The following is a 23,794-nucleotide window of genomic DNA, read 5'->3' as shown; positions in this document are numbered from 1 at the left end:
TAGGTCCCCCAAAGTCACTTCAAATGCGATGTGGTCCCTAAAAAACGGTTTTGTAAATTTTGTTCGATAAATGAGCAATTGCTGATAAACTTTTAATCCTTCTAACTGCCTAACAAAAAAATTATGTTTCAAAAATGATGCTGATGTAAAGTAGACATACAGAAAATGTTATTTATAAATTATTTTGTAATTATCTGAAACAACGGATACTGGAAGCTTGTGCTAGCATTTCTTCTGCGGTGTTGCTATCAGTGTGTCAAGAGTGGGAGAAGAGGGTTGCATTCACAATCCAACACAATGAGCAGCACTTTGAACACATTTTATAAGTGGTCATAAACTTGTAAAAAACTCATGAAAGAAAAAAGTTACGTTAAAACCAAGCACACCATGTTTTTTATTATGAAATTCTCAATAAGTTTGATGTGTCACATGACCTTCTTCCCAGTGAAAAAAATAATGTTGGATCCAAAATGGCTAACTTCAAAATGGCCGCCATGGTCACCACCCATCTGGAAAAGTTTTCCCCATCCCATATACTAATGTGCCACAAACAGGAAGTTGATATCACCAACCATTCCCATTTAAGTTAGGTGCATCCATATAAATGGCCCACCCTGTAGTTTAAGTATATAAAAATTGAAAGTTTGAAAATTGCAACATTTTCGTCAAAATTCTGATATTTTCACAAATAAATGCAAAAGATTTCGACCTAAATTTACCACTAACATAAAATACAATGTGTCATGAAAAACAATCTCAAATTCACTGGGATATGTTGGGATTTCCAGAGTTATTACCACATAAAGTGAAACTGGGCAGAATTGTAAAATTTGGCCCGGTCAGGAAGGTGAAAACAGGCTTCGGGGTAAAGAGGTAAAAGGGGATGTCCCAAAAACAAAGTCTTTTTTCACAGCCAATGTCTAGCCACCCTACCATTTTTCAAGGTCCTTTCCCCTAGTATTTACTTGCTGAGCAATAAGGTTCCTGTTATGTACTAATATGTATTTCAATATTTGCGACCCTTGCTAGTTTTCTGACCACCATCTTCTATCTGCTGCCGGCTCTGTGCATCTTTTTCCTACTTGTGATCAAAAAACTTACTCTACCCTGACAGACTGCCAGTTTGACTACAATTTCTGCTTTCACACATTATTTTGCACATCATCCTTTGGTAATAGAGACTACCCCAGGAAAAGAACTTGTGGATTCCCAAGAATCCACAAGTTTATCTCACAACAAAATCTAAAGTAACACAGAGGATTTACAACTTCTGGTAGGACTTGTGTCAAGCAATTATTTTTTTTTAGATGTTTTTACACTAAACAATTATATTAACCAATTTTTTTCTCTCTTTATTAGTATTTTTTGTAATGTTTTATAAGTCCAGTATTTAGGAATTACATATATTGAAAAACTTTCCAGAAAATGTCAGGGCCGAATAGCTATGACTCCCTCCAAAATAGCATTTCTGTGAAAATCTGAAAATAACAGTAATCATAGGAAATGTTGCTATAACTTCCCGCTATAGGACACAAGGTCAGCCAGTAATCTGAAACAACCTCCACTGATATTACTGATGTCAACTTTATGAGGTAGGCAGTCAGACTAATGAATTAAGAGAAATGTATAAAAATTAATCTATATGTGTCTCAGCCATTTTTTTTCTAGACAAAAATTCCTTAGGAGAATTTCTGCGCAGATACAACACCAGCTGAGTCTGCTGGTAGATTTTAGCTCTTAATCTAGCAGAATTGTGAATGCAACTCTGGATTACAATATAGGCAATAATTCAGGACCTCTCTGAGCCGCAAAGGGAATTGAATTTATGAAGTTAAGTTGAGTAACTTTAGTAACTAGATTCAGAGGCAAAATCTACCAGCATTACCAATTAGTCTAGTATTTGCACAGCACTTCTTGGCTTATTTTTTCTCTCTCTATTGTAAATTAAAGAAGATGTCCACTACTTTTACATTGATGCCCCATCCGTATCATGAAACAAGTGTTCTTAAGAACCCTTCCTTGTTCACAATGATTTTTCAATTTAAATGCAGCTTAAAGGAGTTGTCCACTCCTTTTACATTGATGTCCCATCCGTAGGATAGGGCATCAATGTCTGATCTGCCGGGGTCCCATTGAATTGAATAGAAGGCGGATGTGTAGTACCCCGCGGAGGCCACTACAGCTTCACGACCAAGAACCACAAGTAAGTACTTCCGGCCGGCCGCCGTAGTCTGCACCAATAACAGCTGATCGGCAGGGGTGCCGGGTGCGGGCCCCGGCCAATGAGACATTGATGCCCTATCCTATGGATGGTGCATCAATGTAAAAGTAGTGGACAACTTCTTTAAGCAGCATTTCAATTGAAAAATCATTGTGAACAAGGAAGGGTTCTTAAGAACACCTGTTTCATGAATAAAATTATAAGCTAAATTATGAAGAACAAAATGCAAAGGAAGGTAAAGCTAATACAATTTTTAGACTTACAAATTTGGGGAGATGGCAAGATTCGTGCAGACCTTACTGGACCATGGCGAACTGAGAACAACTCCTGAGCTTCTCCGCTAACCTATAAAAAAGTAAAATCAATTAAATTAAAAATTCATCAGAACCAAGATCTCCAGGACTAAGAGTGTTTGGTTCACAACAATAAAATAAAAATATATATTAAAGTGATTGTCCACTGCTCAGACAACCCCTTCTCAATCTTTACGTTTCCTCCTTGCAAAATAGCAATACTTATACTGTGGTGTCGGCGCCTTTCCAGCGGTGTCAGCACCAGCTCTCTCCGGAGATCACATGACATGACAATTTTCTGGCTTCACTCTCCTCTTCCGCAATCCGGAGGAAGTGAGAACTGTTGTTGCTGCTGCTCTCTCACTTCCTCTGGATGTATATGATTCGTCCGAAGGCGGGGTGAGTGAAGCCAGGGCTGACTGGCCGCAGGGATCACCGGGAGAGTGAGTGCTGACACCACTGGAACGACGCTGGCACCGGAGGCAAGTATAGGTATTATTATGTTACTAGAGGTAACGTAGGGATTCAGAAGGGGTTGTCTAAGTAGTGGACAACCCCTTTAAACATCATTTGTGCACAGTTCTGATGGCCATTTAGTTATGTTTTCAAAAGAGTAAGATAAGTAATCAGCATTCGTATTCCTCATAACAAAAAAGAAACATTAGCATTTCCTGGCATTAAAAATACATTGGTTTTGACCTTCAGTGGGGTTTTCCTGTAATTTTTTTTCTGGTGGTAAACAATGGGATAATTATCATTACATTAAATATATAAAAAGAAAACGGGAACCATTTGTATTTTAGCTTATATGATGACAAGCCAGAAGAATACATTTATCAAGTGAATAATGACTCAAAGCATGAAAGTTGAAGCCCAGAAGAGCAAAGATGATTTGCTTGCAGTGAGGTGCAAAAAAAACCCTAACAAAAAAACCTAAGAAGTAATTTCCATATAAATGTACAGTTCACTATGCACCATGCTGGTCAGTGAGACTGTTTTATAGCTATTGTATGTGTCAAAATATATTCTAGTTTATGGAGAAATAATGCAGAATACAAAAATCAATCATCTACAGTTTTTATAATTAAAGCTATTGCTATCAGTCTTTTGAACGTTTTTGACTTTGATTTCCACAGCGGAATCCGGCTGAAAAATATGTTGTGAACACATAGCCATACTTCAGGAGAAGTATTTCCTAGTCAAAGTTAAAATATATTTTGACTTCTTCCTTTCAGAAAGAGGGGTCCCTGGTGCCCATTTTTGGCCGAATACACAGTCACCCTCTCTAGCGATTGCCTGTTTTTATGTCTCCATATCTCCCATTTATGCCTACTTAGAGGTTTAATTTAGCACAAATAAATGTGTCTACTATACATTTGCTAGATCATTTTCTTCACATCCCAAGCGGATTTTCATGACTGCACAGTAAAAAGGGACATTTCTCAGACCAGATATCATTACTAAAGGACAATTATTTCAGGATTGCAATGTGTAAATACCTCCGAACAGTCTCCACATTTAATCTTGATCAGTTATGTAGTCATTATACTTTGTGCATAATGCTTTTTTTATCATCACAGCCTTTAGATAATTTGTCCATCCAGATTTAGCCTAAGCATTAGTTTACTGATAAATGATTCCTTCTATATATGATACAACAGCTCCATCTGCCAGTAATGAAGTGACCAGGGATAGGATCTGTGCATGCCTCGTTGGAGACAGTTATAGATTAGAATTGTGTTAAATCAAACCTGTTTTGGTTTAGTTGCTTCTTAATTTTAATGAAGGTCATTCCCATACTGGAAATGCAAGAAGGTGGTTAATTCATAAGAGACCGCCACAATAAATTTATTGTTCTATAACATAACTACACTGAAATTACATTTCATAGCATGAATCCACTTTCCTCGATCAGCAGCCAGTAATGCTATGTCCCCACAATGAGCTTTTGGTGAGTTTTTTTATGTTGCAGATATTCTGCACCATTTTTGCGCCTATTAGGTACATTAGGTTACTTGAGTTTTTTCATTGCACTTTTAAGTGATTTTTTCACGTGTTTTGATCGTGTTCCTGACGCTACAATTTTTGTCTCTTGCTGGTTTGTCATGTTTTTAAAAAAGATGCTCTGTTTCTGTTACTTTCTGGAATTTGGCTTTGACAACATTTTACTGACAATCATGTGCGGAATACATGCGTTTTTAGTGTGTCTCTACTGCGGAAACACACTAAAAACATATATGAATTTTTTTCCCCAGTGGATTTTCCGCATCTAAATTCAGTTGTATGGAGAAAATCCTGACATAAAACTCAGCGTACCCACAAGAGAAATTGTCATGTTGCAGATTTCAAACACGTACCGCAGGTCATTAGGTCATTTTATACTGCGTTAAGAAAAAGCACATTGGGCATAAGATTTCTATAAGGGAATGTACACACGTTTGAAGGAGAAAAATCTATTGCAAATGCTGGACTGTCAACAGGACAACTGCTGTGTAAAATAAGAGTGTTTTTGCCACATTTTTGATACATTGTTTTAATGATTTAATAGTTTCTTCCTATTCATTTGAATAGGTAAACGCTGCAAAAACGCTGCAGAGTTTAAACTGCTCCAAATCTGGAAAAAAAAAGTAACGTGTGCATGAGATTTCAAAAATTATATCCACTTTGCTGGTACAGAAAAATGCTGTTTTTTTAATTTTTCAAGACAAAAACACAAAATGTCCCCATACTGCTTTTTTTGTGCAGCAAAAATACACAGCAATAAAAATTCATCATGGGAATTTAAAAGAAGAATCACTATGGATCCAATTGCTGAGATCCCCTGCGGACCTGAGGTTGGGGCTTTAGAACACAGAAACAGGGCCCTGCTCCTGAATGGATCGGAAGTACACATGAGCGGCCTGTGCGCCGTTCATTTTCTATGGAACTGCCATAACGCAGATTTTTTGGGACTATCCCATTCAACATGTTTCATTCTACACTCTGCATAAATATTATAGATTCAGCATACTGACCCTTTTGGACTCCAGCGCTGTTGGCTTTGGTCAAGGTTGGAGTAGTAAAGTAACGTCACGACTACAGCACGTGACCACTGCAGCCAATGTGTTGTAGATGGTATGAGAGTGCTGAGGCCATTGATTGGCTGTAGCGGTCATCATGTGCTGTATATGTGTGTGTCACTGCTGCTGCCATTTCAAAAAAGTCCGGGGTAACAGTACAGAGGCAATGCTGAGGGGTCGAGAGGTTGGGAAGACTGGGTGTGATTTTGCTATTCTTACACAGAGAAAGCCTTTACAATAAAAAAAAATTAAAAGGGGGATACTTTATTTAATTTGGCACCAATATAGTAGTGTTCCTCACTCCAGTTCTCAAGGCCCTCCAACAGATCATGTTTTCAGGATTAGTTTAGTATTGCAAAAGTGAAAATTCCATCGTCTGTGCAATACTAAGGAAATCCAGAAGATATAATCTGTTGGTGGGCCTCGAGGACTGGAGTTGTTTACTTATTTTACTCACAAATATAGCTCCATTAAGGCCACATTCACACGTTCAGTATTTGGTCAGTATTTTACATCAGTATTTGTAAGCCAAAACCAGGAGTGGGTGATAAATACAGAAGTGGTGACGTTTCTATTATACTTTTCCTCTGATTGTTCCTCTCCTGGTTTTGGCTTACACATACTGATGTAAAATACTGACCACATACGGAACGTGTGAACGTGTCCTAATTCCACAGCGCATTACAGACATCATCATCACAATACCCGCTGGAAAACACAATCAAAATACAAATTTTTACTTTTATTGTCTTATATTTTACTTCTGCTCCCTGCTTCATCTGACAATATTCGCTATACCTAGTCTCAAATACTTGTGGTGGTACTGGCTAAAAGTAAAGGGTGATACCATTTCACTGGTTAGTAGGCTGTATTCCTACAAAGTCTGATACTGTCAACCCCAAATCGAAAGCATCAAACTATACTATCCCATTTGACAAGGTGAATAGTAAACTGTCCAAACACCGACTAGAGGAATAACAGAAATAGCACAATAATGATTTCTAAGGAAAAATAAAGCTATTCCAGAGTTGTTATTTCAGGGGAGTACGGATAATCCAGGGGAGATGCAAATCATCAAGAAGTTGTCTTGGACTTTTTTTTTTCTTGGCTCTAAGAACTTACAGGCTTGTTGTGCCCAGCGTCGATCTCCGCATGCTGAGAGCGGTCACAGACCAATCCTGCCAGTGATTCTGTGGCTTCCAATGAGGTCACGTCGCCAGAGCAGCTGCTTTTTTTTCTGCACTGCTCTACTGATAGGGCGTGACTGCTGATGTCATGCTGATGGACAGCTGGCTCCCTGCTGCATAACTGAAGGAAAGGAGCTGTCAATCAACAGGACATCAAAAGAGCAGACCGGAAGAGGAAGAGATGCTCTGTTGACGTGAAGCAGAATCGCTGGCAGGAGCGGTTTGTGATCGTTAGCGGGCAACATAGGCAGGTACTGTAGTTAGCAATTAATTTGAACAGTTAAAACAGTGATTTTATTGAGTGCTTTTAAAAAGACCCTGTCTAGATTCATGCTGCCCTTAACATAGACAGCTTGTAATATTGATGGGATCCCTAACTGAAAAGCACTGTTACTTTGAAACATAGCAGTATTTCAAAGAATACATGGTTTTAGGCCACGGCCCCACTATCAGTATTTGGTCAGTATTTGGTCAGTATTTTTTCTCAGGAGTGGGAGCTAAAAACAGGAGTGGGTGATAAATGCAGAATTGGTGACTTGTTTCTATTATGCATTTTCTCTGATTATTCCTCACCTGGTTTTGGCTCCCACTCCTGAGAAAAAATACTGACCGAATCTGCCTGGTTTGGATATCAGTTATCTTCCTACAGTACAGACCAAAAGTTTGGACACACCTTCTCATTTAAAGATTTTTCTGTATTTTCATGACTATGAAAATTGTACATTCACACTGAAGGCATCAAAACTATGAATTCACAAGAGTTTGCAAAGCAGTCATCAAAGCAAAAGGTGGCTACTTTGAAGAACCTAGAATATAAGACATATTTTCAGTTGTTTCACACTTTTTTGTTAAGTATATAATTCCACATGTGTTAATTCATAGTTTTGATGCCTTCAGTGTGAATGTTCAATTTTCATAGTCATGAAAATACAGAAAAATCTATAAATGAGAAGGCGTGTCAGGAAACAGCACCCACTTTTGGGTCAGACCTCGCAGCTCTCTGGCGCCCCCTTATCCTTCTGGTCACACACGGTATTGACCGAGGATAAGTACGGGTGCAGCTGCTCTATTTTCTGTTGACTATTGCGGCACGTGATGTGACAGGACGTATATATACCACCAGTTCCTTCCAGGAACGTATATATACCTCCGACCAGCCACCCTCAAACCACAATATCACATAAATACTGGTATACTGCCACCACCGATCGCTTAACAGGTGGATCGGGTACCTGGTAGGTAACGTGAATTAGCGGCTGAGGAAAGTGTTTGCTCGACATAGGACAAGAACGAAACTGGAAAATAATAATGATTTACTCCCAAAAGGGGGCAGTGTTTACAAAAGATATACAAGATATTACAAAAGAGACAATTTACATACAGTACAGACCAAAAGTTTGGACACACCTTCTCATTTAAAGATTATTCTGTCTTTTCATGACTATGAAAATTGTACATTCACACTGAAGGCATCAAAACTATGAATTAACACATGTGGAATTATATACTTAATAAAAACGTGTGAAACAACTGAAAATATGTCTTATATTCTAGGTTCTTCAAAGTAGCCACCTTTTGCTTTGATGACTGCTTTGCACACTCTTGGCATTCTCTTGATGAGCTTCAAGAGGTAGTCACCGGAAATGGTCTTCCAACAATCTTGAAAGAGTTCCCAGAGATGCTTAGCATTTGTTGGCCCTTTTGCCTTCACTCTGCGGACCAGCTCACCCCAACCCATCAGGTCTGGTAACTGTGGAGGCCAGATCATCTGGCGTAGCACCCTATCACTCTCACTCTTGGTAAAATAGCCCTTACACAGCCTGGAGGTGTTTGGGGTCATTGTCATGTTGAAAAATAAATGATGGTCCAACTAAACGCAAACCGGATGGAATAGCATGCCACTGCAAGATGCTGTGGTAGCCATGCTGGTTCAGTATGCCTTCAATTTTGAATAAATCCCCAACAGTGTCACCATCAAAGCACCCCCACACCATCACACCTATTCCTCCATGCTTCACGGTGGGAACTAGGCATGTAGAGTCCATCCGTTCACCTTTTCTGCGTCGCACAAAGACACGGTGGTTGGAACCAAAGATCTCAAATTTGGACGCATCAGACCAAAGCACAGATTTCCACTGGTCTAATGTCCATTCCTTGTGTTCTTTAGCCCAAACAAGTCTCTTCTGCTTGTTGCCTGTCCTTAGCAGTGGTTTCCTAGCAGCTATTTTACCATGAAGGCCTGCTGCACAAAGTCTCCTCTTAACAGTTGTTGAAGAGATGTGTCTGCTGCTAGAACTCTGTGTGGCATTGACCTGGTCTCTAATCTGAGCTGCTGTTAACCTGCGATTTCTGAGGCTGGTGACTCAGATAAACTTATCCTCAGAAGCAGAGGTGACTCTTGGTCTTCGTTTCCTGGGGCGGTCCTCATGTGAGCCAGTTTCTTTGTAGCACTTGATGGCTTTTGCAACTGCACTTGGGGACAATTTCAAAATTTTCCCAATTTTTCGGACTGACTGACCTTCATTTCTTAAAGTAATGATGGCCACTCGTTTTTCTTTACTTAGCTGCTTTTTTCTTGCCATAATACAAATTCTAACAGCCTATTCAGTAGGACTATCAGCTGTGTATCAACCAGACTTCTGCACAACACAACTGATGGTCCCAACCCCATTTATAAGGCAAGAAATCCCACTTATTAAAGCTGACAGGGCACACCTGTGAAGTGAAAATCATTTCCGGTGACTACCTCTTGAAGCTCATCAAGAGAATGCCAAGAGTGTGCAAAGCAGTCATCAAAGCAAAAGGTGGCTACTTTGAAGAACCTAGAATATAAGACATATTTTCAGTTGTTTCACACTTTTTTGTTAACTATATAATTCCACATGTGTTAATTCATAGTTTTGATGCCTTCAGTGTGAATGTACAATTTTCATAGTCATGAAAATACAGAAAAATCTTTAAATGAGAAGGTGTGTCCAAACTTTTGGTCTGTACTGTATATGCATAAACAGTTATTAAAATAAAAGGGATAAGTAATAGCAAAACCTGCTTCACAAGGTGATGGTCTCAGATTCTGTGGGGGGGACGGCTCCCCAGAAAGTAGATGTGATTCCTTCACGCAGCGTGTAGGGCATGCGTCTGACGTCCCTGGTTGGAATGACTTGGAAAATGGCCATTCTAGTTTTTACTAAAGGGGCCAAACGATTAGGAGACACCCATAATGTTTACCTCACACGGGGGCTCGGTTTTGTGAAACCACCCAGCTGCATAGAACATAAAAACCTTCAGATTTCATATCTCGGTGTGGGGGGGTCCCACATCCAAGATGGAGACATCATGTTGGCCGTCACCACTATTCATGAAGATTAATATCAAATATGAAATCGCTATGACGCTCAGAAGCTCAGAATCCATTATCCCAGTTCTCGGTCGTTTCTCAGTTATGCAAGATATACTATTATAATGGGAAAAAGGTGAGCATTCCAAAAATGTGGTCCCTGTGTTAGTGACAGTCCTGTGTGTTATTAAAATTGACATTAAATGTTTGTCCAGCTAAACAATAGAATTGGAGGGAAAATCTAGTTTAGACTAGAGCTAGCTCTTCGCTGAAGTTTTACGACGGTAATAAAAATTCTTAGGGTGGGGGCAAGCACTGCAGTTCTATGTCTTACAAATGGACAGGGGGGGTGGAAATTTGAGACAGCTCTCATTTTTTTAAAGCTAGGACCAAAAATACATTTTGCCTGACAAGGCGTGTCCAAACTTTTGGTCTGTACTGTATATACAAATATGGAGAGCCCTTTTTCAATCATGCAGAGAAAGGCAGCAGAAACTTCTTCCGGTGTCAGTCATTTTTTTAAAAAAAACATACTCTTTTGAAGGAAGTCTAGGCATTCAGTGCCACACGTGCCGGGGGTAGCATAAATTACCTAATGGGTTTCATCAGGTAATGAAGGCAAAAGAGAATTTATTATTTTGAAGTATCAAACTAGTGTTAACCATTTTAAAGAAATGCAAAACTATTCAAATGACATATTTCTACTTCAAAATACACTATTGAAGATTTACGTTATGCCATGCAAGCCATATTTAAAGAAGAAAGTTAAACACATTAGTTTATTATCAATAATGCAACGATGGAAGGTGGCAGGTTCTTCTTAAGTGCATCATTTTGTTGGCAAAATGGTTTTATGCTTCCACCAGCCAATGTAAAGAGCTTGGCTGATCATCAGTGTGAATTACTGTGGACGGAAAAAAGAAAAAAACTCATTGGCTGGCCAGGATTATTAAAATGTAGGCTACAATGTAAGATTCATTGATGTATCTGGCTTAGAGTACAGGAAAAAAAAGCAACATTAATAATTTTCCTTCCATCTCTAAGGATAAATGAAAAAATAATGAAAGGGAAAAAAAAAAGTTAAATTGATGAAAATTGCCTTGAGACTCTGCTAGTCCTAATCTGAGTAGGACTTCACTCTCTAGTAATGCGTATTGCAACTCTTAGGCCACGTTCACACGTTGAGTATTTGGTGATTTTTTTTATATATTTGTAAGCCAAAACCAGAAGTGGGTAAAAATGCAGAAGTGGTGACGTGTTTCTATTATACTTTTTTTCTGATTGTTCCACTCTTGATTTTGGCTTACACGTACGGAGTGAAAAAATACTGACCAAAAACTGAACGTGTGCACGTGGTCTTACTGAGTAATATGTGTACAATCTAGGAAAATTTATGTTGTGCTAGTGACAGTAGAGGTACTAAATTCCTAGGTGCAAAGCACCTGTTGACAGACTGCTGGTGTCATGGGTGTGTCGCCACGAAGATCGTCACGATTACACAGCCTGACTTCTCGCAGCTGACTTTTTGGTGCTTTGTGTTTTTCGGCAGTGAGGGAGTTAATTCTCTCTCTCTCTGTGCTAGACGAGGTCCAGCCTCGCCCAGCTGCAATCAATGCTGCTGTAGTGAGACTCCTTCAAATGCCTGCTGGTCTGTTAGGGAAGTGTCGGTGAAAGCATTTCATGCAGACTAACAGAGCGGATCGTGGTATTTGGAGTTTCAGAGATAAGTGTATTCGGAGAGTTTTTTCCCTTCCTCGCTTTATCATTTATCTCCTTTCCCGTTGGTGTTCCCTCTGTTGTAGTTGTGTAGTTTTTGTATGCAAGGTGGTTTTGGTTTTTCCCTTGTACGGTCTCGTTCGTCTAAGTACTGTGTGTGGGCATATTATTACTTGTCCCCTTTTGTTGTGATCGGGGTCCTTCTCAGGACTAGATTACTTAGGTGCAGGGATCCTCAGGAGGTAGGGGTTACGCTGGCGGCCTGGACCTCTGTACCTTTAACAGTACCTCCAGGTTGAGGGATTAGTCAGGGCCCCAGCTTAGGGTCAGCTTAGGCCCCCTACCTCCAGTATACAGAGACAGCGTGACAGCTGGGCAATATTTGGCTCAATATGGTAAGAAAAAAGAGGAGAAGCATAGCTTGGCAAGACACCTTACCTTTCAGTACAAATTGTCAGCCTCAGCCTGCTCATATGAGTAGCCATAAGTAAAAGTGGCACTACCAGTGGCGAGCCTGATGACAGTGGAGTCAACTATTGAAAATCAATACAGTGGGTATGGAAAGTATTCAGGCCCCTTTAAATTTTTCACTCTTTGCTTCATTGCAGCCATTTGGTAAATTATAAAAAGTTAATTTTTTTCTCATTAAAGTACACTCTGCCCCCCATCTTGACTGAGAAAAAAACAGAAATGTAGAAATTTTTGCAAATTTAATAAAAAAGAAAAACTGAAATATCACATGGTCATAAGTATTCAGACCTTTGCTCAGTATTGAGTAGAAGCACCCTTTTGAACTAGTACAGCCATGAGTCTTCTTGGGAGTGATGCCACAAGTTTTTCACATCTGGATTTGGGGATCCTCTGCCATTCTTCCTGGCAGATCCTCTCCAGCTCTGTCAGGTTGGATGTTGAACTTTGGTGGACAGCCATTTTCAGGTCTCTCCAGAGATGCTCAATTGGGTTTAAGTCAGGGCTCTGGATGGGCCAGTCCAGAATGGTCAAAGAGTGGTTCTGAAGCCACGCCTTTGTTATTTTAGCTGTGTGCTTAGGGTCATTGTCTTGTTGGAAGGTGAACCTTCAGCCAAGTCTGAGGTCCAGAGCACTCTGGAAGAGGTTTTCATCCAGGATATCTCTGTACTTGGCCACATTCATGTTTCCTTCAATTGCAACCAGTCGTCCTATCCCTGCAGCTGAAAAACACCCCCATAGCATGATGCTGCCACCACCATGCTTCACTGTTGGGATTGTATTGGGCAGGTGATGAGCAGTGTCTGGTTTTCTCCAAACATACCGCTTGGAATTCTCACCAAAATGTTCTATCTTCGTCTCATCAGACCAGAGAATCTTATTTCTCATAGTCTGGGATTCCTTCATGTGTTTTTGAGCAAACTCTATGCGGGCTTTCATATGCCTTGCACTGAGAAGAGGCTTCCGTCGGGCCACTCTGCCATAAAGGCCCGACTGGTGGAGGGCTGCAGTGATAGTTGACTTTGTGGAACTTTCTCCCATCTCCTAACTGCATGTCTGGATCTCAGCCATAGTGATCTTGGGGTTTTTCTTTACCTCTCTCACGAAGGCTCTTCTCCCACGATTGCTCAATTTGGCTGGACGGCCAGGTCTAGGAAGACTTCTGGTGGTTCCAAACTTCTTCCATTTAAGGAATATGGAGGCCACTGTGCTCTTAGGAACCTTGAGTAATGCAGAAATTCTTTTGTAACCTTGGCCAGATCTGTGCTTTGCCACAATTCTGTCTCTGAGCACCTTGGGCAGTCTCTTTCTTTGAGCTCATGATTCTCATTTGGTCTGACATGCACTGTGAGTTGTGAGGTCTTATATAGACAGGTGTGTGCCTTTCCAAATCAAGTCATCAGTTTAATTAAACACAGCTGGACTCCAATAAAGGAGTAGAACCATCTCAAGGAGGATCACAAGGAAATGGATAGCATGTGACTTAAATATGAGTGTTTGAGCAAAGGGTCTGAATACTTATGACCATGTGATATATCAGTTTTTCTTTTTAATAAATTTGCAAACATTTCTACATTTCTGTTTTTTCAGTCAAGATGGGGGGCAGAGTGTACTTTAATCAGAAAAAAATGAACTTTTTAGAATTTACCAAATGGCTGCAATTAAACAAAGAGTGAAAAATTTAAAGGGGTCTGAATACTTTCCGTACCCACTGTAGGTGGACAGAGGGTGGTCACAGTGCCCGACACTTTATGGTAAGTGGCAGTTACATGGTTGGTGACAATTTCCAAATCAGAGTCTTGTAATGAGGATAGGTAAGGACAAGAAGGCGCAGATGGAGGTGGAGCCAATACATGAAATGGTGATGGCCTTGGAATGGAAGAAAGGATGTTGGAAGAAATGTGAAGTAGCTGCAAAGAATGTCAGCTCCTCTTAAGGAATTGAAGGATTTTCAAGTGCCCAAAGAAAGTTTTTGTAGAGGACAAATGCCCCTGTGCGCAAATGCAGGCAGAGCAAACTGAAGGTGAGCCCAGGCTTGGCGGGTACTCTGTTGGGCACTAGAATCAATGCCATATCATGTCCACTATTATGATGTCACTGCTAGGGAGACACACAGGAGTGGCCAAAAAAGTCTCAAGTCCACCTCAACCCATACAACTTCCAGTCACTTTGGTTTCCATATTCCTGGAGGCGGCAGTTTCCTTTGGCAGCTACAGTCAATTGTCATTTGGCAATATAACATAACTGTAGAAAAAGACATGGACTGCACATCCAAAACTTATACATTGATGGTAATTAAGTAAAAATGTACAAAACAGAAATGCACTAAAGGCCCCGTCACACTTAGCGACGCTGCAACGATCCCGACAACGATACGACTTGTCAGGGATCGTTGCTGCGTCGCTATGTGGTCGCTGGTGAGCTGTCAAACGGGCAGGCTCACCAACGATCAGGGGAGCAGCGACATCGTGGAAAGAATCTTTCCACGATGTCCTGCTCCTGGTTACGAGCCTGCTGAAGCAGGAGCAGGCTGGTAACTATGGTAAACATCGGGTTACTAGGGGCACACGCGCTCCTAGTAACCCGTTGTTTATCATGGTTACCACTCTGCTACAGTGAGCGGGAGGTTACCGCTCACCGTAGCAGGCTCGTAACCATGATAAACAACGGGTTACTAGGTGCGCGTGTGCCCCTAGTAACCCGATGTTTATCATGGTTACCAGCCTGATCGCTGCTCCCGCTGGTCACACACAGCGATGTGTGCTGACCAGCGGGAGAGCAATGACCAAAAAATGGTCCAGGACACTTTGCAGCGAACAGCGACCTCACAGCAGGGGCCTGATCGTTGCAAAGTGTCACACATAGCGACATCGCTGGTGAGGTCGCTGTTGCGTCACCAAAACGTGACACAGCAGCGATCTCGCTATGTGAGACGGGGGCTTTAGTTAACATTCTGATAAGACTATATGAAGTCCATTGTCATGTCACTGCAAATCTCTTAGTGGGTCAATAATCTTAAAGATTAGGCACCATGCGCTGACCCCCGCCTAAGCAATGAGGCACAGCACCACAGCGGCCATTATCTGTTCCCTTCTTTGTTTTTTTTATGCAAATTGCCTTGTCAAAGAGGAAGAGAAATTAAAGTGTAGTGCCATCAACTGGAAGTAGCACTCCTAAATATCTTTAGTATAGCTACTTCCAGTATGTGACTACAGTAGAGTTCAAATGCTCATCCTCTCTGAAAAGGTTATTTGCATTAATTTCCCAGAGGAGCATCGCCTGGTCTGTAAGTCTCCTCACACTGGCATGTCACTCTCCACAAGCATAGACGTTACCAGCTCTATTCCCACTTGGACCAGGTATTTTTAAATTAGCAGGAAACCACAAAAGGAGTTCCGCCTATTTTGTGCTCAGCTTGGTGTCCAGCGTTTGTCTTAGAGGAAGATGACATTTTTCTAAGGATCTATTTACTTGGTGTTGGTGCTGTATGGCGGCCATTGTTGCTGTGGTGCTGTGCCTTTGGAGTGGAGTGACCCAGAGACGTGGGGGCTTAGCCTTGCAGCATGGGTGTTATGGAGCACTTGGGTCACCCCACCTGATGGTGCGGAATCGCTTTGGCAGTGGTAGGTGTATGCTGTCATACCTTTAAGGTTAGGGACACACTAGAGCTTTGCCGTGACGGGGTAGTGGGTTCAGCAGTCTTAGCAAAATGTAAAATAAAAACCCAGTGTTCAGTTTGTAAACTTTTCCTTAGTCGCAATAGATCAATGTACAATGTTGGCCAAAAGTATTGGCACCCCTGCAATTCTGTCAGATAATACGCAGTTTCTTCCTGAAAATGATTGCAATCACAAATTCTTTGGTATTATTATCTTCATTTAATTTGTCTTCAATGAAAAAACACAAAAAGAATTGTCCTAAAGCCAAATTGGATACAATGCCACACCAAACCTAAAAAAGGGGGTGGACAAAAGTATTGGCACTGTTTGAAAAATCATGTGATGCTTCTCTAATTCGTGTAATTAACAGCACCTGTAACTTACCTGTGGCACCTAACAGGTGTTGGTAATAACTAAATCACGCAGCCAGTTAACATGGATTAAAGTTGACTCAACCTCTGTCCTGTGTCCTTGTGTGTACCACATTGAGCATGGAGAAAAGAAAGAAGACCAAAGAACTGTCTGAGGACTTGAGAAACCAAATTGTGAGGAAGCATGAGCAATCTCAAGGCTACAAGTCCATCTCCAAAGACCTGAATGCTCCTGTGTCTTCCGTGTGCAGTGTCATCAAGAAGTTTAAAGCCCATGGCACTGTGGCTAACCTCCCTAGATGTGGACGGAAAAGAAAAATTGACGAGAGATTTCAACGCAAGATTGTGCGGAAGGTGGATAAAGAACCTCGACTAACATCCAAACAAGTTCAAGCTGCCCTGCAGTCCGAGGGTACAACAGTGTCAACCCGTACTATCCGTCGCTGTCTGAATGAAAAGAGACTGTATGGTAGGATACCCAGGAAGACCCCACTTCTTACCCCGAGACATAAAAAAGCCAGGCTGGAGTTTGCCAAAACTTACCTGAGAAAGCCTAAAACGTTTTGGAAGAATGTTCTCTGGTCAGATGAGACAAAAGTAGAGCTTTTTGGCAAAAAGCATCAACAAAGAGTGTGCAAGAAAAAAAAAAGAGGCATTCAAAGAAAAGAACACGGTCCCTACAGTCAAACATGGCGCAGGTTCCCTGATGTTTTGGGGTTGCTTTGCTGCCTCTGGCACTGGACTGCTTGACCGTGTGCATGGCATAATGAAGTCTGAAGACTACCAACAAATTTTGCAGCATAATGTAGGGCCCAGTGTGAGAAAGCTGGGTCTCCCTCAGAGGTCATGGGTCTTCCAGCAGGACAATGACCCAAAACACACTTCCAAAAGCACTATAAAATGGTTTGAGAGAAAGCACAGGAGACTTCTAAGGTGGCCAGCAATGAGTCCAGACCTGAATCCCATAGAACACCTGTGGAGAGATCTCAAAATGGCAGTTTGGAGAAGGCACCCTTCAAATATCAGGGACCTGGAGCAGTTTGCCAAAGAAGAATGGTCTACAATTCCAGCAGAGCATTGTAAGAAACTCATTGATGGTTACCGGAAGCGGTTGTTCGCAGTTATTTTGGCAAAAGTTTGTGCAACCAAGTATTAGGCTGAGGGTGCCAATACTTTTGTCTGGCCTATTTTTGGAGTTTTGTGTGAAATGATCAATGATTTGATTTTTGCTTCATTCTCTTTTGCGTTTTTTCCTTGCAAGCAAATTAAATGAAGATAATAATACCAAAGAATTTGTGATTGCAATCATTTTCAGGAAGAAACTGAGTAATATCTGACAGAATTGCAGGGGTGCCAATACTTTTGGCCACCACTGTATACGTTTTGGATGTGCGGTTCATGTCTTTTTCTATAGTTTTGTTATATTGCCACTAGGCAGCGGCCTGCTACTTCTATGAACTTTCCCTGGACAATAGCAGTCAATTTTGTATTAATGTATTTCCCACAGACAACAGATCACCTCCAGCAACCTGCCGGCGTGTTGGTTGCGCACTCATTAAATTGATGGTGGCCCATTGATTCCGCACATGTAACAATTTCATTAATAAAGCCGCACCTGCTCCAAGTAAACACATTGCAAGCAATATGGCGTGGCTACGGGTATGTCTCTTACGGTCAACTGTAATAATCTAGTGCTGGTGTCAATTTGGCAGCAGGAACACGCCAGAACAGGGAAGCCAGTTGAGCTACTGGGACTGATGTGGGCTCAGGAGAATTATGGCACCAAGTCTCTCAGTATCATATTTTCCTCCTTCTACCATTCAACAGCATGGCAGTTCATTTCTGCTACTTACTCTACATCATTGTTCCATGCACGTACAGAGCTTAGTAAGTGCAATGGGGGGCAGCGCAAGGAAAATTTTTATTTGCAGCTTTAGCCATTAAATGGAGCAGCTGACAGGATTGTTGCAGCCAATTTTGTATTGCCCATGGCTTTAGGCTAGATTACACAGCTACTAAAGGAATGCTGTCAGCACAGACTGTTCAAACCAAGCACAGGCGTTCGGTGCACAAAGGCGCAGCCAATCATTTCAATACACCTTCTCACCTGCTTGTTTTCCCATCACCTCCACCCTTCCCTGGTTCTAAGAAGCCAGAGTTGTCAAACAAAGAAGAGGTGGGGTAGGTGAGGTTAAAGGGACAACAAGCAGGTGGGAAGGTGCAGTTAAATGTTAGCCATGCCTTTGTGCACTGAGCGACCGCTCTTGGTTTGAATAGTAATTTTCTGCTGACAATGACACACATATAATCGTGAAAGATCGTGCTTTGCCGCTGCTACATTGCATAAGTGGGTGTGGTTGTGTTGTGAACAACAAGATGTTAAAACAGCAGAATTCTTCCATTATGCTGTGAGGCACCGGTGGCAGAGTGCGATCTTTGGCCATGCATCATGCATGGCTACTTAAAGCCGAAGTGCAGTCACACCCATATGGGCCTATAAAGTACAATGCACCTTGTGACCTTGCATTTGAGGGATTAGTGGGAAAGAATTAATATCCACCCTATCTTTTGTTACCCTAATACATTAATTTTACAGAATATAAAAAAATTATCTGACATTTCACTTTAAATACCCATTACCTCCTGTAAATCTTTATAGGGCAACAGGCAATTAAAATCTAAACATTTCCTTGACTACATCTTAGTAGGAAAACTAAAAAAAAACCCGTCAAATTGAGTGATAATAGCTCCAGACCATCGAAGAGAGGCTGAAGTCAGAGGGCTCTGCTGTCTCACAATTTCACATTGGTGTGAGACTTCCTGCTTCTCAATAGGGAAATACTATTTGAAGGGAGACTGCGAATAAACAGCATGTAAGACCGAAGAAATGCAGCCACAGACATTGAGTTACATCTTCTGTCAGTTTTGTTTTTTTATAAATATTTTTTCTATTTGGTCGCTTTTAATAAAGAAATATCTACAATATGGTGAATGTGCAGCAGTTCATGTGGGTTTAACTTTTCCTTTACAGTATTGCACAAGGCAGATGCAGTTATCTTTATTCACAGGACATGTAATGTTATTTTCATACTGGATACGTTTGGTAAGAAGAAATGCAATATGGAGTCCTGTGTATTACCATGCAGCAGGGGAAAAAGAAGGCTAAAAACTGCCATCCTGTCACTGCTTCTCCTTAGTGTACTGGAGTTGTCTGACTGTCTAGAGCAGGCAGTGAGGCTGAGATTAACCATTTACAGGCTGCTGATTCCTTCAGCTTATTTGCATAAATTCCCAGAAGAGAATTGCATGGCCTATAAGTCTCCTTACTAACTTGGATCGCTCTACAAAAGGAGAAACTTTACCCTTTGCACCACCAGAGTAAAAGAAGAGGAAGAAAAAAAAAAAGTTAAATTAAAATTAACTGTTCAAATTTTATGGCGAAAAAAAGACACAAATGAGGTGCCACATTGACTCGATCTGTATCTGCAGTTCCCTTTGTGGATATAAAGGTGCAGCTAAGCTTTAATGGCAGACATTTTATAGGACGGTACAAAGCAATTTTAAAAGATAAGCAGCATGTATCAGAATAGAATGATCATAGCAAAGATACAATTATAGCAACATTGTAACCACAATAGCTAGGCTACTATTGTAAGGAAAGCAGCAGTGCACGTAGCATACAAAAATAAATGTTTCTACTGTCTGTCAGCTCACATTGTGACATTTTGGCAAAGCAGTATAAACACTTTCTGGCTGATATTCTTCCATAAAGATTTACGAGGCCAACGGCTCCTGCAGTTCAGACTGGGTTCTTGGTTGATAAGTAAGGAAAGCCAAAAAATGCTTCACTCATTCAGGAAGCATTAACAAACTGTCTAACAGTATAATTAATGTCGTCCGCTTCTTCTTCCATTTACCAAGGTATTCAGCATAGAAGAGGAAATAGAATAAGAGCAAAATAGAAACCACATTGGTAGAGCAGTTTTATATTACAAGGCTGGAATCACACTTGCAGTTTTTGGTACAATAAATGGTACAGGTTTTCAAACCAAATACAAGAATGGATAAAAAAAAAAAAAAAAAAAGAAAGGAGAAGTATCCGTCTTTTTAGATGCATCAAAAACTTGCAAGTGTTAAATCTACTTTATGTTTCAGGCTTGTTTGCTAAAGTTGGCGAAACATGATTCAGTGTAGACAGCTCTACCTACTTTTATTGGGTACATTAAGAGCGCACTACATGAGACATCTGTCAGGAAAGGCCATCGCTCTGCTCTCCTCTATATACATGAACTTCAACTAAATATTCCTGTGATTTCTATGCAAAAAAAAGCTCTGCCAGACACCTCTGAATTTTCTGAGAATAAAAGGATAGGGTGTGTAAATTTAAACTGGGTGATCCTGCTCACCCCATCATCAGATGTCTGAAATTGGTGGGTTCAGACAACTTTAGCTACTTCTGGAACCACATATAGACTTTAAACATCCAGGCAGTCCACACGGTCATGTTCACACATTCAGTATTTGGTCAGTATTTTACCTCAGTATCTGTAAGGCAAAACCAGGAGTGGGACAATCAGAGGAAAAGTATAATAGAAACACGTCACCACTTCTGTATTTATCACCCACTCCTGGTTTTGGCTTAAAATACTGATGTAAAATACTGACCAAATACTGAACGTGTGAACGTGGCCTTACTCTTTACTGACATTTTCAAATATCAATGCAGAGATTTTGCATGGCCAAGGAGCGGGCTGTCATTTACAGCCAACTCCTCACACATAAGGCAAACATGAATATACACACTGAACAAGTGCTGTATATACTGCGCTTCCTCCTCCAAACCCAGTGATCATATCTTGTCTGGATGTAAGGAGACAGCAGGAGCTTGCTGGGTCCCAAGATAATCGGCCAGTCATGCAGCCATGAGGCTGAATTTGCCCTGTAAGAGGGGCTAATATACTAGCCCCAATTACAGGGGAAATAACAAAAATATTGTATTAATATGTTCAAATGCTCTCCAAAGACACAATGTATAAAATAAATGAAAAAAAGAATACAAAAAAAGGCAAGGAAAAAAAATAAATAAAAACACACTACTAGTCCAAATTACTGTTTATTGCCTTGCACCCGTGGAAAATATATATAAAAATAATAATGTAAATGTCTCCTTTTTTGAGGTCATAAAGTGATAGGAAATACTTGTCTAATTTCCTTTATATTTTCCCTCGAAATCAGCAAAAAAAAATAATAAAAAAAATAGCGGATATAAAAAGAACATAAAAATTAAGCCCTATTGTTCACAAAAAAAAATGGGGAAAAATTATTTGAATATACAAATGAGAACATTTTTTTTGAACTGTTAAAAGCATATGAATAATGACACTTAAAAATATGCCTGGTCAGGAAGGGGGGGGAATGGCCCGGTCCTGAATTAAAAAGAGTAACAGTAAATTTAATTTTTATTTCATAAATAAATAAAGCAATCTGTTTACAGTGAATACAAACTTTCTTATTAGCGAGACAGGTGGTGCTCATAAGATTCTATGGAGAAGTGATGGGGATGAGATAAAAGCAGACAAACAGCTTTAAAAAAAAAAAAAATGCAAATATTTATTGTACAGCATCCATCATCTCACTCACGTAGTAATTCTTAGTCTACATTAAGCGTACAACAATAGCCACGCCATTCATGTTTATTTACCAGCTGAAAATGATATTCTAAAATGTATTAAAAGTCCCCAAATGGAAAAGTGTAGCCAAGGAACATATAGAATTACCTTGTTAATGTAGTCTATAGGTGAATACATCTAAAATGCGGGTGAGGTACATCACTACAGGTCTAACCCCTGTCTACTCTGATCCAGAAATCACCAATTATTAACTCAGATTTCCATAATAATATGAAAATGGGTCTCTAAACTAGAAAACCCTTTAAAGTCATTCTAGACTCAAGAAACATAAAATAATCAATATATTTAAACTTTACATGCACTTTGACCTTAGCTGAGGCATCAGCATCACTATGTACTAAAAGGGCTTACATTAAATTTATATCTTGTTCAAAAAAGCATTATAAAAAACATTGCAGGTTAAAGTTTTATTCCCGACATTAAAAACTTATCACCTATTCACAAGATGGGTGATAACTTTGTGAATGGTGGAAGTCCAATCACTGGGACCCCCACTGACCTTAAGACTGCATCTCCAAAATGCCTCGTCAGAATGCCCAAATACTCATGGAGCCATTGAGGCAGGGTGGCGCATTGAGATTCTTGAGGTTTTGGTAATATTTGCATACCATATTACTGCAGGTTTGCTCAAGCTGCATGCACTGGTGTGTGATGCAATGTCCTTGTATACAACACGATTACTAATGTCATGTGATCTTTTACGGTGCATTTCTCGGTGATTGGTAGGATATCCAGGACCAGGGTGCCTTCACCTTGTTTTCTGATCACCTACAGGTGCTTCTCACAAAATGAGAATATCATCAAAAAGTTAATTTATTTCAGTTCAATACAAAAAAACCTCATATTATATAGAGTCATTACAAACAGAGTGATCTATTTCAAGTGTTTATTTCTGTTAATGTTGAGGATTATGGCTTACAGCCAATGAAAACACAAAAGTCATTATCTCAGTAAATTAGAATACTTTATAATAACAGCTTGAAAAATGTTTTTAAAATCTGAAATGTTGGTCTACTGAAATGTATGTTCAGTAAATGCACTCAATACTTGGTCAGGGCTCCTTTTGCATCAATTACTGCATCAATGCGGCGTGGCATGGAGGCGATCAGCCTGTGGCACTGCTGAGGTGTTATGGAAGCCCAGGTTGCTTTGATAGCAGCCTTCAGCTCGTCTGCATTGTTGGGTCTGGTGTCTCATCTTCCTCTTGACAATACCCCATAGATTCTCTATGGGGTTAAGGTCAGTCGAGTTTTCTGGCCAATCAAGCACAGTGATACTGTTGTGTGTAAACCAGGTATTGGTACTTTTGGCGGTGTGGACAGGTGCCAAGTCCTGCTGGAGAATGAAATTTCCATCTCCAAAAAGCTTGTCGGCAGAGGGAAGCATGAAGTGCTCTAAAATTTCATGGTATACGGCGGAACTGACTTTGGTCTTGATAAAACACAGTGGACCTACACCAGCAGATGACATGTCTCCCCAAACCATCACTGATTGTGGACACTTCACACTAGACCTCCAGCAGCTTGGATTGTGGCCTCTCCACTCTTCCTCCAGACTCTGGGACCTTGATTTCCAAATGAAATGCAAAATTTACTTTACTCTGAAAACAACACCTTGAGCAACAGTCCAGGTCTTTTTCTCCTTGGCCCAGGTAAGACGCTTCTGGCGTTGTCTACTGGTCATGAGTGGCTTGTCACAAGGAATGTGACACTTGTAGCTCATGTCCTGGATACGTCTGTGTGCGGTGGCTCTTGAAGCAATGACTCCAGCAACAGTCCACTCCTTGTGAATCT

The 23,794-nt window shown here is 40.5% G+C and overlaps 1 protein-coding gene across 7 annotated transcripts in view; it reads right to left on the bottom strand.

Moving 5' to 3' along the window:
• BCAS3 (BCAS3 microtubule associated cell migration factor) overlaps positions 1-23,794 on the bottom strand; it is a 1,370,469-nt gene that overhangs the window by 1,270,397 nt on the left and 76,278 nt on the right. For all 7 annotated transcript variants that reach the window (XM_073665482.1, XM_073665487.1, XM_073665488.1 and 4 more), the window contains one exon: positions 2,485-2,566. In XM_073665482.1, the coding sequence (XP_073521583.1) occupies positions 2,485-2,566 (82 nt within the window). The remainder of the gene's footprint in view (positions 1-2,484; positions 2,567-23,794) is intronic.

The sequence above is a fragment of the Phyllobates terribilis genome, unplaced genomic scaffold, assembly GCF_046119375.1.
Source record: "Phyllobates terribilis strain yellow unplaced genomic scaffold, ASM4611937v1 Scaffold_2__4_contigs__length_985480577, whole genome shotgun sequence".
NCBI classification, from domain to species: domain Eukaryota; kingdom Metazoa; phylum Chordata; class Amphibia; order Anura; family Dendrobatidae; genus Phyllobates; species Phyllobates terribilis.
Note: the sequence above shows the minus strand (reverse complement) of the source record. Positions and strands in the feature narration are given on the sequence as shown.